The 19,586-nt window shown below is 33.6% G+C and overlaps 1 protein-coding gene across 2 annotated transcripts in view; it reads left to right on the top strand.

Moving 5' to 3' along the window:
• RSRC1 (arginine and serine rich coiled-coil 1) overlaps window positions 1-19,586 on the top strand; it is a 428,947-nt gene that overhangs the window by 243,363 nt on the left and 165,998 nt on the right. For both annotated transcript variants that reach the window (XM_046001270.1, XM_046001269.1), the window contains exon 6: window positions 8,794-8,845. In XM_046001270.1, coding sequence (XP_045857226.1) covers window positions 8,794-8,845 — 52 coding nt within the window. The remainder of the gene's footprint in view (window positions 1-8,793; window positions 8,846-19,586) is intronic.

The following is a 19,586-nucleotide window of genomic DNA, read 5'->3' as shown; positions in this document are numbered from 1 at the left end:
CTAAAGTAACAACCAGAATAACACAAAAAGAGTTTCTGCTAATAAGCCAACAAAGAATATAAAATGGAATTATAAAGTGCTCTATTTAGGAGAAAGCATAAAAAGAAGAAAAAGGGAACAAAGAGTAGATGGGACAAATAGAAAACAAATAGCATGTGCTAGGTTAATAATTACATTAAGTGTCAGTTGGTCCAAACATGCCAATTAAAAATCAGAGTTTTTCACATTGCATAAAAAAGCAAGATCCAGGGGCTCCTGGGTGGCTCAGTTGGTTAAACACCTGACTCTGTGATTTTCGCTCAGGATCTCAGGGTCCTGAGATCAGGCTGCTTTGGGCTCTGCTCATTGGGGAGTCTGTTTGAGATTCTCTCCCTCTGCCCTTCCCCCTACTCACATTCGCTTGCTCTCTCTCAGATGAATCTTAAATACATACACACACACACACAATGGAATATTACTTAGCCATCAGAAAGAATGAATACCCACCATTTACATCGACATGGATGGAATTGGAGAGTATTATGCTAAGTGAAATAAGTCAAAGAAAGACAATTATGTGGTTTCACTTATAGGTGGAACATAAGACATAGTGTGCAGATCATATGGGAAGAGAGAGAAATTTAATGGGAGGAGGTCAGAAAGGGAGACCAATCATGACAGATTCTTGACTCTGGGAGACAAACTGAAGGTTGCTGAAGGGGAGGTGGATAGGGGGAAGGGGTGATGGGTGTCAGGGAGGGCATGTGATGTGATGAACACTGGGTGTTACATGCAACTATTGAATCATTGAACACTGCACCAAAAACTAATGATGTACTGTATATTGGCTAATTGAATTTAAATAAACATTAGAAAAAAACAAAATCCAACTATCTGCTGCCTATTATACACACACACACACACACACACACACTGCAGATATAAAGCCCAAGAGGCACAAATGATGGAAAGCAATATAACAGGCTAAAACTCGGTATTATTAAGTAAGTAAGTAGTACTGTTAAGTAAGATGTCTTTTCTTCCAAATTGACATGTGGATTCAGTGCAATCCCATGCAAAATCCTAACAGGCTTTTTTTGGGGGGGAGGCATACAAATTGATAAGCTTATTCGAAAATAGGGGATGCAAAAGAGCTAGAAGAGCTGAAGCTACTTTAAAAATATTAAAAAAAAGGTTGGAGAATTTATTCTACCTGATTTCAAGAGCTAATATGAACCTGTAGTAATCAAGACAGTGTGATATTGGTATTAAGACTGACAAACAGATGGGGACACCTAGGTGGTTCAGTCAGTTAACTTCTGTCTTTGGTTCAGGTCATGATCCTGGGATCAAGTCCTGCATCAGGGCTTTTTGCTTTGCAGGGAACCTGTTTCTGTTCCCTCTGCCTGCTGCTCCCCCTGCTTCTGCTCTCTCTCACTCTTTCTCTCTCTAGCAAATAAACAAAATCTTAAAAAAAAAAAAAAAAAAGACTGCCAAATAGATCAATGGGACAGATAGTCTAAAAATAGGTATATATATATATATATATATATGTATATATATATATATATATATATTTATCTCCAATTGATTTTTAAAAATTTTTTATTAACATACAGTTTATTATTAGCCCCAGGGGTACAGGTCTGTGAATTAGCAGGTTTAGACACTTCACAGCACTCACCATAGCACATACCCTCCCCAGTGTTCATAACCCAACCAACCTCTCCCAACCCCCCTACCCACAGCAACCCTCAGTTTGTTTTGTGAGATTAAGAGTCTCTTATGGTTTGTCTCCCTCCCGATCCCATCTTATTTCATTTTTTCCTTCCCTACCCCTCAAGCCCCCCATGTTGCCTCTCAAATTTTTCATATCAGGGAAATCATTCGATATTTGTCTTCCTCTGATTGACTTATTTCGCTCAGCGTAATACCCTCTAGTTCCATCCACATCGTTGCAAAGTACAAGATTTCATTTCTTTTGATGGCTGCATAGTATTCCATTGTATATATATACCACATCTTCTTTATCCATTTGTCTGTTGGTGAACGTCTAGGTTTTTTCATAGTTTGGCTATTGTGGACATTGTCCAATTGATTTTTTTAAAAGATTTTATTTATTTATTTGACACACAGAGAGAGAGATCACAAGTAGGCAGAGAGAGAGGGGGAAGCAAGCTCCCCATCAAGCAGAGAGCCCGATGCCGGGCTCTATCCCAGGACCCTGAGATAATGACCTGAGCCAAAGACAGAGGCTTAACACACTGAGCCACCCAGGTGCCCCCTCCAATTGATTTTTAACAAAAGGTACAAAAACAATTGCATAGAAGATAATTCTTCTCCACAAATGGTGCTAAAACAATTGCATAGCAATATATCAAAAAAAAAGTAAAGGTTTTTCAATGTTGTACTAAATAGAAATTAATCAAACATAAGCATAAACTGTAAAACTTGTAGATATAAACGTAGGACAGATCTTTAGCAATTGTGATTAGGTAAAGATTTCCTATATATAACACCACAAAAGCATGATTCATAAAAGAAGAAATTTATGAATTGCACTTCATGAGAATCAAGAACTTCCACTCCTTTGAAAGTTACTCTTAAGGCAATGAAAAAAACAAGCCACTCAGTGGGGGTGGAGAGCTTTATTCAGAAAATAAACATAAATATATAATTTAGTTTGTGTGTATGTACTTATAAATAATATGCAAAACTCATGTATGAAAATTAGTTTTACTATAGTTAAGAACTCTGAAAACTCAGTAAACAGTCCAACAAAAATACTGATTCAAAGGAGCACATGTATCCCAATGTTTATAGCAGCACTATCAACAATAGTCAAAGTATGGAAAGAGCCAAAATGTTCATCCACTGATGAGTGGATAAAGAAAATGTGGTATATGTATACAGTGGACTTTACTCAGCCAGTGAAAAGAATGAAATGTTGTCATTTGCAACGATATGGCTGGAAGAGAGTGTATTATGTTAAGCAAGATAAGTCAGAGAGAGACATACCATATGATCTCACTCATATGTAGAATTTAAGAAACAGAACAGATGAACATAGGGGAAGGGAAGGAAAAATAAAATAAGATAAAAACAGAGAGGCAAACCATTAAAGACTTAACTCTAGGGACGCCTGGGTGGCTCAGTGGGTTAAAGCCTCTGCCTTCGGCTCAGGTCAGGATCCCAGGGTCCTGGGATGGAGCCCTGCATTGGGCTCTCTGCTCAGCTGGGAGCCTGCTTCCTCCTCTCTCTCTGCCTGCCTCTCTGCCTACTTGTGATCTTTGTCTGTCAAATAAATAAATAAAATCTTAAAAAAAAAAAAAAAGACTTAACTCTAGAGAACAAACTGAGGACTGCTGGAGGGGAGGTGAGATGGGCTAACTGGGTGATAGGCATTAAGGAAGGCACTTGTCTTGATGACCAGTGAGTGTTATATGTAAGTGATGAATCACTAGATTCTACTCCTGAAACTAATACTGCACTATATGTTAACTAACTTGAATTTTAATAAAGTCTTGGAGAAAATTAATTAATTAAACTAATGAAAGAAAACAATCCAATAGAAATTTGGCAAAAAATTTAAACATCCATTTTTCCAAGGAAAATTAGGGATAAGGAGCACATGAAAAGGTGATCACCACTATTAATCATTAAAACCACAAAGAGCTTAAAACCACTTTAGAATTTTGGAAATTAAAAAGGCTGATTATACTAAGTCATGACTAGGATGTGGAGCAACTGAAACTCCTATACACTGCTTGTGGGAATATAAAACTACTTTGGAAACAGTTTGGTAATTTCTTATAAAATTAAACATATATTTACCATCTTTCCAGAACCCTCTCTATATACCTTTTTTGTATAAAAAGAGCATATAATTATTTGAAATTGAGAGAGAGAGAGAGCTGAAAACTGCTTAAATCCAATCTTAATTTTGATTTTGCAGTATGCTGCTAATTTATTTTCCAAGCTGTAGTGCTCTTTTAGCAAAGCCACAGTCTTTTTTTCAGACTTTCTATTTCCCTATTTCCCTGTAACCCCCAAAAGTGTTATTGGCAGCTGGGACAGCTATTGTCTCATCAACTCCCAGGATTTCCATAGTGGTGGCTAGGACTTCAGGGAGTTGACTGAACATGGATGGAAATAAGAAGAGCGAACAAAGAGTTTAAATAGTTTAGTGTGTAAACTGGTTTATATAAAGATAGGCTTGCTTCTCTGCTTCTTGTTTTTCATATATACAGTTGTGGCTCCAAGGATTGTGCTGGTTTTGAATGTTAGCTTTGGCACTCTTTCAAGATTCTAGACATGCTATCTATTTATAAAGAACTCAGGGGATTGGACTAAATAAGAGTAAATCCAAAGTAAAGGGAACAGGTCTAGACATTGAAGATTGTCACCTCCCTAAGCCATGGGAGGACTTATCTTTTAGTTTCATCTTAGGAGCACTTGTTTCTTCTTAAGAAAGTCGATACTCTTCTATAACAGGAGGGCTTACAAATGAAGTTAAGGAAGTATACTGGCTACCAAGGAGAGGGAAGGGAGCAGAGCAGCTCTGGAGAATCCATGGCAATAGAAAGACTACCAATCCCTTTCCCCCTAGCCAAAAGACCACTATCAATTTAGAAACTTTAAGCCCTATATGATAAGAATTTTTAGCAGAAGTATAATTTTCTTTAAGTGAGTTAAAATTATGGTACATTATCTACTAATTTATTTTTTTGGATATCATACCATATAATGTAATAATGTTTTAATAGGACCTTTAAAGACTTACAGTGTAAGTTCATACTATTCTTACTGTTCTGTTCATGTTCATGTTAAATTTTGGAGGGGAACAACAATTATTGTCTCTATAATTCAGTTTTGGTCATATTTGTTTAATTATGCTAATTTTGATGTAAGGAATATTATTTCTTAATGGAATATAATTTTTTTATCCATAAGTTTGCTTCATACACAATAATTGTGACATTGTATTCTTAATTATGTCCTCATTTTACAGTTCTTTTATTAAGAAATTGAATTACATGCCTTTCTATTTGGTATTGCATTCTTATTTATTGAATAAGGTTAAGTTTCTAGTTCTGAGTAACATTAGTACCATTTACAAATTTTAGATGGAATTCATACTAATCCCTGAAGTGTAATACACATTAAAATTTAGAAATTTTGGCACTCGAGCCCTTAAAGTATTTTCATTCTAAGTCAGTTGGTATGGTGATACCTAACTAAAAATGGATTAGTATAAATTGTTCTTTTAGCTCTATATTCTGTTTCTTCGTTCTCCATAATCTTTTCTTTAAAAAGTAACTATAGATAGCAAATAGAATGATGGCAATAGAAATCAGACTGCCTCTTTGCTGCTCCCAGCTCTAACTCATCTACTTTGGACCCAAGCAACTCCTAGAGGTTCTCAGCCATGAGACCTGTTGTGATTCTTTCCTTCTGGGATAAACTCAAGGTTGAATCAGTGTAGCAGAGCCCTTGGAAAGAATTTGAGAGGCAGGTGACTGATAGAAATTGCAATCCCATGTCCATTCAACTTACTTACTAGTAACGATAAAAGAAAGATAGTTACAAATGAATAAAAAGTGAGAGAACATTCACATTTGATACCCTATCCAAAAAGATTGCTTGAAAAATGACTTAAATATTTATGAGTAAAAATATTTATAAAATACAAATTTTAAAAGTCTGGCAAGTCCAACAATGTATTTTTCCTCATAGTTGAAGTTCTCCCTGTATTGCTAAAATTTAGCAAGTTATATTTGTATAAACAAATTTAGAATGTCATCATATTTCACCTACTAGGACAAATGTAGTATTTTGGACAGATTTTTCTTTTGAACAGAATTAAAAACTCATCTTTGTGCTTTTATATCTATGGGATTAATTGCTTTGACTTCATGACTGTCCTAGTGATTTAGTTAGAAGGATCCTAAAATTTGGAGTCAGAAGGTCTTTAATTTCAGTCTGCCATTTACTAGTAGAGGCAAGTGACTAAACTGCTCTGGTTTTCTTTATCTTTGAATATGAATCCTATATTATAGATTGTTAGAGAAATTAATGAAAATATAAATATGTCTTAACAGGCATTTTTTTTTATTTCTTATTTTTTTTAAACATATAATGTATTTTTATCCCCAGGGGTACAGGTCTGTGAATCTCCAGGTTTACACACTTCACAGCACTCACCATAGCACATACCCTCCATTTGCGACAACGTGGATGGAACTAGAGGGTATCATGCTTAGTGAAATAAGTCAATCGGAGAAAGACAACTTAACAGGCATTTTTATCAGAAACATCAATCATCTTTCTTTAGGAATGGAAATTACCATATTTTCAAGAAAGTGGTTATAAATAGAGGGTGGTGGGAGCTGCCACGGAGGGGGATTTTGTAGGATTGGAGACTTTAACAATATTGTTTTTGGTGGGGGAAATATGAGTGCTCATCATCCTGCATATTTTTCTATGTCTTAAATATTTCTGAATTGTTAAAATAATTTTCCTAATGAAATGCATGAAACTTTCCCATGAAATATCTTTTTTTTTTTTTTAATATTTTATTTATTTAACAGAGAGAAATCACAACTAGGCAGAGAGGCAGGCAGAGAGAGAGGAGGAAGCAGGCTTCCTGTGGAGCAGAGAGCCTGATGCGGGGCTTCATCCCAGGACCCTGGGATCATGACCTGAGCCGAAGGCAGAGGCTTTAACCCACTGAGCCACCCAGGTGCCCCTCTCATGAAATATCTTAACCAGTAGAGTGTCTAACATTTTTCTATCTAAGGACTTCCTAGGACACTCTGAAATGTATGCTTCATAATTCTTAGCTTGGTTGAGACCTGCTAGTTAGAATATCACTTCCTTCATGCCATTCTACTTATGTTATATTGCACAAAGTATCACGTTTTTACTGTGTGTTTTAAGTAGATGGCAGAGGTCACAAATTGTCTGTTTTGGGATTGAACCTGGCTCTTAGAGGTACTCTTTGTCCCACACAGTAGGGTCTTTATGGAAACTTTAAAAGTCTCATGAAAAATCAAAGAATATTGTAACCCTGAGTTTGCATTTCTGTATGACAACAGTGAATTGGTGCTGAGTCTCAGCTTCTGCCTTGAGTAGGCCACGTGCTGCACTGTTCTGCACCCTCACTGTGCTCCCTGATGCTGAGGCCAAATGTCATTTGCCTTTTGTCATCATAAATGTTTATATTAACTGCTTGGCCCCCATAGGCAGTTGAGTTTATAACTCTTAGAGAACTTGTATTCAGGAGATGGCACAGTCTTCTATTGATAGTTTGCTGTGATATCTTAACTGGAGGTTACATATTTTCAGTACTTGGTAACTTTATAAAGCTCACTTGTGTAGCATTTTCTCTACACACATAACATAAAGTACTGGTTTTAAGTTTGTCAGTTCCTCCTTCGGTCCTATCCAGTCAGTCCTTTCATGTTACTAAGTAATTATTTTGCAAATCTAGTTCTTTCTGTCCAGCCTTACCACCATTGCTCCACCTCAGGCCCTCATTGTCTCTCATTGCTTTCTCACTGAGCTAGTAACCTCCAGTCACATTCCTTTCAGTTCATCATCAAGTGAATCGCTAAAATAGTGCAGATCTCCTCTCCTTCACTACTGTTTCAAATTGTTCTGAGTCTCTTTGTCTTCTATGGGAAGATCTGCAAATGTTTCCCTAAAGGTCCAGATAGTAAATAGTTTAGGCTTTGCTGGCCAGAAGTTTCCTGCCATGAAAAAATTGATTCTGCTGTTGTTGGACTGAGCACAAAAGCACCCATACACACTATACAAACAGAGGGGCATGGCTGTTCCAATAAAACTTACTTACAAAACCAGGTCACCGGTCTAGAGCCATAGTTTGTTAACCCTTGTTCTAGGATATGAAAGACTCTCCCTGTCTTTCTTCTTGTCTTAACTGCTACTTTTCCATCCTGTTTCTTAGGTTTTTTTTAGAAGCACCACTCAAATTCTTAAACCTTGTACATCTTCTTTCTATATTGTATTTAATTCTGTCATTCAAACCATTTTTTCACTGAGAAATATTACAATATATCTTATAAAATGTTAAATCTTAAGTGATGGTATCATATTTAAACATGAGGTTATTTAGTCACTTGCTGACATCTTTATAAATGTATAATGAAGTACAGTCTTAAGTGTTAAAAAGAGTTTTTAATGAGTCTTTCATAAAAATCTATAACTTTGACACACCCATGTTATGGCTTATGTGTTGGATCTGTTTTAAAATAGATCTTTCAAATAGTTAGGAAAGCAGAAAATATTTGATTTTAGGATGCAACTTGCCTGAAGTATTGGAGGTCAAATTGCTACTTAAATTCTAATAGGTCACTTTACACCTTTCCATAGACAAAAAAAAAAAAAAAAAAAAAAAAAACAGAACCTGATAATATGTTGTTAAATATATTAGTAGTGTGGGTTTTGCCTCATTATTACATTGCAGTTTTTAGGCTTTTGCTAATTGGTGCTATTTAGGTGCTGATTTACTCTATTGCTGATTGATGTTGGATAGTAAACAAAACTCTTCCAGTAAAAAAATGAAAGAAATTCATTCTTGCTTCATATAATGAGAAGTGTGATTTGATTACTATGGTGAGAGACTCAGTAGATTGGTTGAGCTGCTGTGTGGAATTTTGTCAAAATGTGGGCGGATATTAATAGTGCTATGATAAAGTCTTCTAAATTTTCTGATATTTGCAGAATAATACATGAATTTAAAGCTCTATATATTAAAATGACCTGTAAATGTCTTTTATGGTTGAATTTTAGCCACCAGCTGAACAAGCCAAAGCCAGACTGCAGCTGGTTCTTGAAGCTGCTGGTAAGTTTGCCTAATTTATTTAAATGAAAAAGTACTAAATAAATCTTAACATGCTTACAAGTGGGTCAAAGAAAAAATACCTATTTTCATATATCTTTACAAATTTATGAAATTTAGGTTATATATATGGCCATATTTTATAGGAAATACTTATTGCTACAGTATAATGCTAGAAGGTCATTCTTTACCTTTTTATTTATAAAATTGGCTTCAATTTTGATAAAGTCCAGTTTATTGATTTTTGTCTTTTGTGAACTGTGCTTTTGGTGGCGTGTTTAAGAATTTCTTTACCTAAACCCACATCACATCATGAAAATCTCCTCCTGTATGTTCTTTTAAAACTTTTGTGCTTTTACATTTAGGACTATGTTCTGTTTTGATTTAACTTTTGTATAAAGTGTGAGTTTAAATCATGTTTTCATTGTTCTAAAGAAAACAAGGTAAATGTAATATAATAGTTTTTCCAGTTGCATTGGACTATAACTCTTAGACTGTTCTGGATACCACCTAACCTGATAATACTGTATGTTTTATTTTTCAATGATACAGTAATGCAGTGACTTTGATTTTACATATAATGCTCAGATTTATGTAGACATTAAATATATCACCTTTTCAAAAAAAAAGATCAATGTTATCTTTTCTAAGTACTGATATTTTACTTTGAATCCTGTTGTGCTTTTAAAATGTATATAGCTTATTTAAATAAATTATCAAGGTTAAGCATGAGGTAGGGTTAGAATAATAACACCAAACTAGTACATATTTCTTAAAATTATTTACTTTTTAAAGATCTGTAAAGAGTTCATAATTTCCAATTGGAAAGTGAGAATTCTATTTTAACATCGAAAATAATTTCAGACTACCAGATGTTAGTAGTTATATTTTTAGTGTTCATTGATTGAGAAAATACATATGTGCATATTGATTCAAAGATTTCTTGGTTTAGCTTCTACACAGAGTGTCCACAGTTTAAAGATTGGGAGCACCAGTGTACCTGATATACTAGCTTCATAAATCACTAACAGAAGTAACTTATAATAAAGGGATAAATATTGATAAATATTTTGACTGTGAGTCTCTATATCACTCCATAATACTTTAACAGTCCATTTTATGTATTAATATTACTCATTTTATCTTTAATTATGTAGAAATTATAATTTCTTTTTTTTTTAAGTTTTTTATTTATCTGACAGATATAGATCACAAGTAGGGAGAGAGGCAGGCAGAGAGAGAGAGAGGAGGAAGCAGGCTCCCTGCCAAGCAGAGAGCCCGATGCGGGGCTCGATCCCAGGACCCCAGGATCATTACCTGAGCGAAAGGCAGAGGCTTTAACCCACTGAGCCACCCAGGCGCCCCTAGAAATTATAATTTCTATATAATATTATAGTTTTGCTTACTATCAGGTTTTTCATATTTTAACTCAAATATACTGTAAGATAAATTTAATATGATCATGCAGATGATGTACATTGATTCTTTAGTAGCATTTTGCTTTGAAAAATAATGTCCAGTAGATAATTTGAGTATGGACAAACTCTTGCTTTAAAGAAAATTTTTATGGTGCTTGGTCCAGAAAATATTTGTTTCCATTAATATAACTATAAAGAATTTCATTTCATGATTTTTATACAGTTATCTTTATCTTTTAATATGATTTTGAAGCATATTATAAAACAGATCCGATACTTGAAACTTCATAGTGTATAAGTTGTTTATATCGGTCCCAGCTGTTATCCCTCATATTTTAATTTAAATTTCTAAATTCTGTTATGGATAAAGAGCTAGGTTCTGTGAATTTGAGACACATTTAAAATATTATGACAATTTACAATTTTAAAAACTTATATTAGCTGGATAAGCAAAGGACAGACCTTAGCTACATGTAGCATTATTTACTTAATAATTTTCTTCTTTATTTAACATGTTGTCCCCAGCATTTCGCTCTTACCAGTAACACTGTGATATATATCCTATTACAAATTATGTTTTCTATATTTTAGTTTATTTTCTTGGAATTGATTTTCTTGGAATTGATTTCTTGGAATTTCTTGGAATTAATTGGAAATGAGTTTATGAAGTTAAAGTGTATTAATATGTAGAGTGACTTTTTAATGCATTTTTTGCTAAATTGTTTTGCAAAAGGACTGCACTACTTTCTATTTCCACTGATGAAGATTTTTACGAAGACTTTGCTTTTTGATGCCAATTCTATGAATATATTGCTTTATAATATAACATAACATATTACAGCCCTGTGGAAAACATCCAGTACTGCTTTTAATGAGAACGTGTAGACTTGGAGAGAAGTAGGTGGTGGGTGGATAGGGGAATAGCATAAAAACAAATATAGAATTTTTCAAAGTTCTAGATGTCTTTCAGTGGAGAATACAAGGTGTTCATGGTATTATTAAAAACAAATGAATAAAAGAAGGGGGAACATGATGAACTTGAGCTTAGGCTGTTAAAGTCTAGCCTACTTCTATGAACATTGAGGTACCTGTATAAGAAGATTTGGTAGCACCCATTTTGTCACATTGGAGAAAGTTTACTTGGATTCTCAGAGAAAACATCCTGACTTTGGGGCCTTAAAATTGAGTACAAGGAAAGGCTTAAGGCTGTATGTTAGATTCTTGAGACAGGATTTATTTCAGCTTTATAGTTACTATAATCTGGTAGATAGGGTTTCTGTATAAAGAAATCCTGAAGCTCCTTAGTCCTTTATTCTAACTTCAGATCCCAAAGAAAGTTTTATATGTAACCATTGTATTGTTACTGATTTATGAGTGACTGTTAATAATTTTATTGGTTTGAAATTAAAATATATTTAGAACATTTGGCAACAATTATTGGTAGTATGATTTCGAAAAACATGTTTATGAGTGAAATAATATTAAGCAAAATGTAATTATAGGGTATCATGCATATTATGCTAAACATAAACTTGAAGTCATAGATATTACTTTATTTGTTATGATCATACTTTTATACATTAAACTTACATATTTATACTTTATTATGCTAAATCTTCAGATTTAGATAGAATTTTTTTTCGTGTTCATAACCAAATTACAGTCGAAACTAAATTTCATGTCTCTTGTTTAACTTTTAATTCAAAGGTGATGTGAAATTAAGACTATATCTAGAATTGTTTTTCTGTTGTTTGCAAATGGCAACAGGACACAAAAGGTTGAAGAATAGTATAAATTTGTAAGATTGAGTCTTTAAGTTGTAACCTCAGGTAATGGTTTATCCTATGATATAGAGTAAATCCTATTAAATGTTTGTGCCATGCTTTCTTTTTCTTTCCATTTTAAAAATGCTTTTACCATTCTCCCATTTATTATGGTGCAAAACTTTGAAATTTTTTATCTTTGACTTCTTAAGAGGCAATGATTCAACTAGAATAAATGATCTTATTTTTAAGTATTTTTTATATTTATCCTTTTAGTATCTTTCCCACTGCCATCTCCTTAGTCTAGATGCCAAACATTTCACCCATAGGTTAATCCATAACTTCCTAATTGGTCCCTAACATCAGTTCTCTTCTCCAAAGATGGTAGTGAAAAGTAGAAGGGTTCTAAGCCTACTTAGACTGCTTGCTCTTTGTGACCTTGGTGTTTATTGGTTAACCAAAACAGAGGTATTTTTTAAAAATGGAATATGACAAATGTGTATGTTTTCTTGTTTACTATAGTTCTCTATTTTTTAAAAAAGTAATCTGTTGAGATGAAATTCACATAATGTAAGATTAATCGTGATTGTTTAAAGTGAACAAATCAGTGGCATTAAATAGATTTACAGTGCTATATAACTACCACTTCTCTCTACTTTCAAAACATTTCCATTACTCCAAAGTAAAACCTCTTAACTATGAAGCAGTTTATCTCCACTCCCTGGACCCCCTGCAACCACCAATCTGCTCTGGGGTTTCTGTGGATTTATCTATTCTGGATATATATAAAGGAATCATACAATGTGTGACCTTGTGTGTCTGGCTTTTTAGCATAATGTTTTGATGGTACAGCCACATTATAGCATGTGTCAGTATTTTATTTCTTTTTATGCCGAATAGTATTCCATTGTCTGTATGTACACCATTTATATATCCATTCATTTATTGATGGAAATTTGCATTACTCTACCTTCTGACTGTTGCAAATAGTGTTGCTATCGACATGCATATATATGTACTTGTTTGTGTACCTATTTTATAGTTTTGGGTGGTATATACCTAGATGAGCAAATGTGGGGTCATTTGGTAATTCTGTGTTTAACTTTTTGAGAAACCACCACACTTTGCCAGTGTCTGTGCGATATTACATTTTCATCAGCAATATATGACTATAGTCCCCTATTGTGTCAGCTAAACCACATCACACATTTAAATTACCTCTTTGAAAGTATTTAGCTTTGGGAATTTCTCTGTACCATAATTTATTCATTTGTAAAGGGGCAAGATTATAACTACCTCATAGGATTTTTGTGAAGATAAGTATAATGTGTAAAATGTCTAGCCCAGAGCCTGGCACATTATAGCCACCAGAAAATGCTTATTTCCACATTGCTTTTTGTGATTACCACTGATAGATGGTTCTTCTTCAGCCACCATTTGGTCATGCTACTACATTGGCTCAAAATTAGTCATTGGCCTTCAATTTCTTACAAATTAATTTTTTCTGTGCTTAAGGTTCCAGGTTTCTGTACAGTGGACCCACAGACTTTTCTATATTTATTAGAATTCATTTCTAAACTTCTCATTATTCTTTGAGTTACTTGTTCTTTTCTACCTATGAATCTTTGCATATGATTTTTTTGTCTTGTAGAAATTACTTCCTTCCTCCTCTTCCCACCTCTAAACACTTTAAAACGAATCTCAAATAAGATGACTTTTGTGACCATGTCAGCACATAATCTTTCTCTTCTTTTTTGAATTCTTTTTGTCCTTGTCTGTGTATACCATGTCTACTGGTATTTACTCACATATAGCTGATACTAATATTTAATTATTTAATGAGTGTTGAACTTATTTCCCAGTGAAATAATAAACATGGTGGTCGGGAACCAGAGCTAAAACTTCTAAGTCTTTCCCAGGAGTTTTAGCAGCATCTGTAGAGAGTGGTACTATGCCAGCTATGAATCCAGCTATTAATCTTTGGTGAACAAGGCATTGTGAAGAAACAATCTGGACATAACTGATAACTAAACCTTTTAAATGGTGGTATGCTCATTTGAACCACTGATTCACTTAAAAGACACAAAAAAATTCTCTGACTTATAAAGTAGAAGATATTGGTCAATAATCTGACTTTTTAATTTTAAACTTTAAGATAGTGCATGACAGAAAAGATAACGGAACATGAATGTCACATAGGAGGAAGAAGGAAGATAGTAAGTGTACTTAAAAGACTTGCCTCCATCACTTTTGCTTTCACTGTTGTTTGACATGTTACCAGCAGTCCAGACATTGGGGTTTTCTGCAAAAACACAGTATAATCTTATGCCATCTGTATGATAGGTCTGAAGAAGAATTTAGGGTAGAGATTTTTCTAAAATGTAAATATTTTTCGGGGCACCTGGCTGGCTCATTGGGTTAAGCCTCTGCTTTCAGCCCAGGTCATGGTCTTAGGGTCCTGGGATCGAGCCCTGCATGGGGCTCTCTGCTCAGCGGGGAGCCTACTTCCTGCCCCACCCCCCACCACCAGAGATCTGCCTACTTGTGATCTCTCTTTATGTCAAATAAATAAAATCTTTTAAAAGAATTAAATAAAATAAAATGTAAAGATTTTTCATCAGATGACACTTGTTATAACATGGTTTTAAGATACAATTTTCTCTAAAATTTTTTTTTATTTTACTTTTAATAGAATCATTGACACATGCAACCTTTACAATTCTATCTTTAGTGTTATAAGAAAAAATAGAAATTTCCTTTAGTGCGTGAATGGTAAATAATCTTTATCATAAAATTTCTGTGTAATATTTTATTTTCTAAATAATGTCTACAACGCTATTTGTTTTGCTTTATAGTTTTAAAAATACTTTCATAATTTTTTTATCATTTGACTCACATCACAGCATGGAGAGCTAATTAATTCCATTTTACAAATATCCTGAAAGCATAAATGGTTTGTAAAAGACCACATAGCTAGTAAGTGACAATACCAGGACTCAAATCCAGTTATTTCTGACTCTTGAGTTATTTATCTCCATAGTTTAAATCCCTGAGTTATGTTGGGCAGAAAGAAATAAAGAAAATATTACCAAATAAATACTTTGTTTTGTTAGATATGGTGCTCTAGTTACCTTATATTAAAATAATTTCTATTCTCAAGCATACTTTTGATTCTGAAATGAGCTTTTTCTAATTGATAATAAAAAATTATCAAGTCTGAGCCAGAAAAAAAGGGTTTTTTCCATAACTACTAGAGTGTTCATAATAGCAAAATTTCTGATAATTTTGAAAAATCCTGGTAACATTTTATGATCAATAATGTTTTGTTCTTCAGCCTCACTTGCTGAGATAGAAGCTGGTTAGTGTTGTGAAACACAGATGAGTTACACACACGTGCACACTGTGCCCAGGCAAGGAGCTAAGCTTAGGAATAAGCTAGCAGTGCCTCATTCCATCCCAGTTCTTCTGCTGCATGTTAAATTTAGATTTTATTCTCTTAGTTACCCATTAAGTACCTGGAAACCTATTCCTTACCCTTTCTCTTCATAGCCATGTGATCTTGGAAGTCTCAGTACTTTTCTAAACTCCATTCTAACTGTAAATATTTGTGATTCTGAGAATAACAAAGGAGATTGCCACAATAATGTTGAACCGTTTCCGGGGAGCATTGAAAACCATTCTGCTACCCTGATTTAAAGCCAACAGAGATTTTGCTCTATAGGTTTTCTGATCACTGATCTGTGGCTCCAAGAAATAGGCTGATTTATTGTGAGAAAAGCTTTCATGTGGGGCAGACTTAAAAAAATCAACCAAGTGATTGAAAAGTTAATTTCCATTTCATAAAATAAGTAGTTTTAGACTTCCTTTTTCCCCATGTAGGAGGTTTCTGCTTGATAGTATGTTGGCAGTCTAGATTCATACTCAGCCTCCCTAACTAACTTTTTAAGTAGTCCTTTAGTTTCTTCAACTATAAACTGGAGATATTAATACTGATACATAGTAAGTATTCAGTAAATGTTAGCAATTGATATCAAAGGCAATATAGTATGGTGGTTAAATTCTCAAGTTAGATGGCCTGGGTGCCATTCCCAGCTCCATCATTTACTCATAAAACCATGAGAGAGGTTAAAGTCTGCTGAACTTCAGTTTTTTCATTTATGAAATGAGAATAATATGTACCTTTAGAATTTTTATGAGAACTAAATAATGTAATAAAGTGTTTAGAACAGCACCTAACATGTAACTGAGTGTTCTATAATCATTAGTGAGTAGGAATAATTTTTTATGGCATCACCATAGTGATGAGGTTATTATCAAGGAAGAGACAGTGAGCAAAACATTCCCCTCCTACCAACATACATAAACAGAAGAAGTTATCAAGAATTAAGAATAGGGCTTTTTAAAAGAAACAAATGAATAAAACTTTTAATTAGTTTAATTGACTTGAGCATTGGTTAAAACTTTTTTTCATAGAATGGTTTCTGCAAATTTCAGAAATTGTACCTAAAGTTTAATAGCTTTTATGTGAAATCAAATTGATTTGTTAAATTAACTTCCAATTTCCAATAATGAACATGATTTTTGGCTCTGTGTTAATACAAAAAGATAAAGTAGTACTCCTAAAGAGAATCGTTAAGTAAATTGCATTTAAAAAGTATGTTACTTGTTTAGTATCAGTTACATGTTTATATCTGAATGACTATTATTTATCCTTAATAATATTTAGTAAGTAAAAAGCTATCAGCTAGAGTCTAACAATATCACAGCAACTTGCCATGTTTGAGCAGATGTTAAGCAGACAGTAGTTGAATGTTAATTTTGAGAGGGTGGTATGTTTAAGCCTAGCTGAAGTATGTTGCATGTGGGCTTTCTAGACTCGAGTACAATGCTGGATCTCTGGGGAGAATTTTAAAGCTAAACCTCTTTCTTTGGGGTCCTCTATATGGACTCTCTCAAGTCAGTATAAAGCAGATCATCCCTAGGCTAAAGCCCTTCAGCTTTTGTTATTGGGCTCTGTAGACCTGTAATTAGGCCTCCTGGCAGGCCATGCAGGCCAGTTAATGGTCATATGGAGTTTCTGTGAGGCAGACTGGCTTTGTATAAATCCTGGGTAGGAATACGTTTATGGGTCACTTCCTACCAGGACCATGCTTTGTCCTTATGCCCTGCGGGCTGACAGGGAGCAGGTTCCCTTGACCATGGACTGTTCAGTTTGCAACTCAAAATCTACTCCACTAATCCCCAGTGTAAACAGAGGATTTAGAAGGGCTTCTGTCACTTACAGTTGCCAATTCACTTGGGTGTCTGTGAATTTATTTTTCCCCAGACTTCATTATTCAAAGACTGACAAGTGTATAAGATTTGGATGTTTGTTTATATATCAAGTGTGCTGTGGATTTTTTTTTCAGTATTTTTAGAATCATTGTAAATAATTTATCTAAAACAGAATTACATAATGAGCTTTTTTATTAATCACCCATTAATATTTCTTAATTTAAGCCATTAGAGTATTCGGGATGACAGCTAGCCTTTTCCTATAAGAAAAATTATGGGTCCAGTTTTTGGATTTTGGGGGGCTAAAATAACACCGTGTAAAGAAATTTACCAAGAAGTGATTAATGAAGATTTCAGATAAGTCAAAGAAATAATAAATTCAAAACTCTTCTATACTATACATATTATATTAAGTAAAAATGCCATTTTAGTGTAGCTGGAAACTTTTGTATTTTGAGGAATATCAGATCAGTATATAAAATGCTTAATAAAAATGTGTTTCATGAAGTACTTAATAAGTGCCGTTTATTGAGCATGTACTATGTGGTGAGCACTTTTATACATTTATACATATTATAATTTTTAATAATTAATGCATGTTTCCTAGCCAAGCAAAATATTTGAATTTTAAGAAAGTCATGATTGAGATTTCTTTTGTTTTTCATTTTATTTCATCTTCTATTTCATCATAGTTTTCTCTTTATTGCTCAGATTATTATGATTTGATTCTAAAATGTGTAAGTTCTGAGTATGCTCTACAAAGAACTGTCACCTATCTTCTTATGAGCCAGTTTTTCTTTAAGGGGGGAAATCAAACGATGAATTCTTTCCCAGGTCTCATCTAGTAAATCAGTGCTCAGTATTTTGCATTTTGTGATGTAAAATGGTTCATGACAGATGTGGCTGAAAAGACCACATACGTAGACTGTATGATTTTAGTCTGGTGGAACTAATAGGATCACTCATTACATTTTAGACCCTGGGGTTTCTTTTTTCTTTCATAATAAAAAAAAAAAAAACTGTTTAAATAGAGTAGCCCTTTTTGTGTGTGAGTACAGCATCTTCCCCCAAATTTACAAAGAGTTGATGGTAACAAATCAACAAATAATCCTCTCTCTTCCAAAAAGTTCTTTCATTAATGTTTATTTAATATTAACAGTTATTTTTGTCTTGTCCAGAAGAGTTAAGATTTTGTTCTATTTTTATAAAAGGTTTCTTTAAATTTTATTTAGCAAAACAAGAAAATATATTCCTTAGAGAATCCAAGACCTGAGAATTAAATTTAGTTATATGGTAATAAAAACAAGTTTCGCAAATGTTGAAATGTTTAATGGCAACAAAAAGACATTATGCGGTAAGAATCTGGTGTTCACTTACAGCTAGGAGGATCATAGCATGATCTGTTTTTCTTTTTTAATGTACACAGTATATTTATTGGAACAGAAATATAGTTGTGATATATTTTGGAAGTGAAAAAATAGAGGCTTCTGAACAGTGTGAAAGATCTGATCGTATTTTAGTTTTGACCAAAAGTTAAAGTTGTAATTGAACCAAAGTTATATTGAAAAATATCCTGGGTAATGTATATCAAAATGCTAATAATGGCTATTATCCCTAGGCAGTAGGATTTAAGGTAACTAAAAAAAATTTTTTTGATTTGTCTTTATTTTTTGATTGTTCTGGTAGATATGTAGAAAACCTATGGAGGTGTAGGAAAGATTAATTTAAACATGATAAAATTCCCCCAATGAATTTGAATATGAAATTCAATGAGTTTTGACAAATATATACAATTGTGTTAAGTATCACCAAAATTTTTGATAAAGACCATTTCTATTACTCCAGAAAGGCCCCTTATACTCCTTTGAAGTCAGTTCTTTTCTCCCCATCCCGGACCTTAGCAACCACTAATCTGCTTTATGTTGCTATAGTTTTGCTATTCTCAGAATGCCATATAAATAGAACCATACAGTATGTAGACTCTTTGACTTGGTATAGTGCTTTTCGGGTTTGTTCTCATTGTTATATGAGCATCAGTTCTGTTTATTGCTTAGTAATATTTCATTGTATAGCAAGATCAGTTTGTTTATTCATTCAACAATTGGTAGACAGGTAGGTTGTTTCCAGTTTATGGTTTTTCTGAATAAAAATTACCTGAATGTTTGAGGACAACTCTGTATAAACATATTTTCATTTCTCTTGAATAAATAGTTGGAAATGTGATTTATTGGTTATATATATAGTTAAGTGTAGCTTTGACTTTATAAGAAGGTGCTAAAGTTTTCTGAA

Source organism: Meles meles, chromosome 4 (genome assembly GCF_922984935.1).
Source record: "Meles meles chromosome 4, mMelMel3.1 paternal haplotype, whole genome shotgun sequence".
In the NCBI taxonomy this organism is placed as follows: Eukaryota; Metazoa; Chordata; class Mammalia; order Carnivora; family Mustelidae; genus Meles; species Meles meles.
This window is presented reverse-complemented; position numbering and strand designations above follow the sequence as displayed.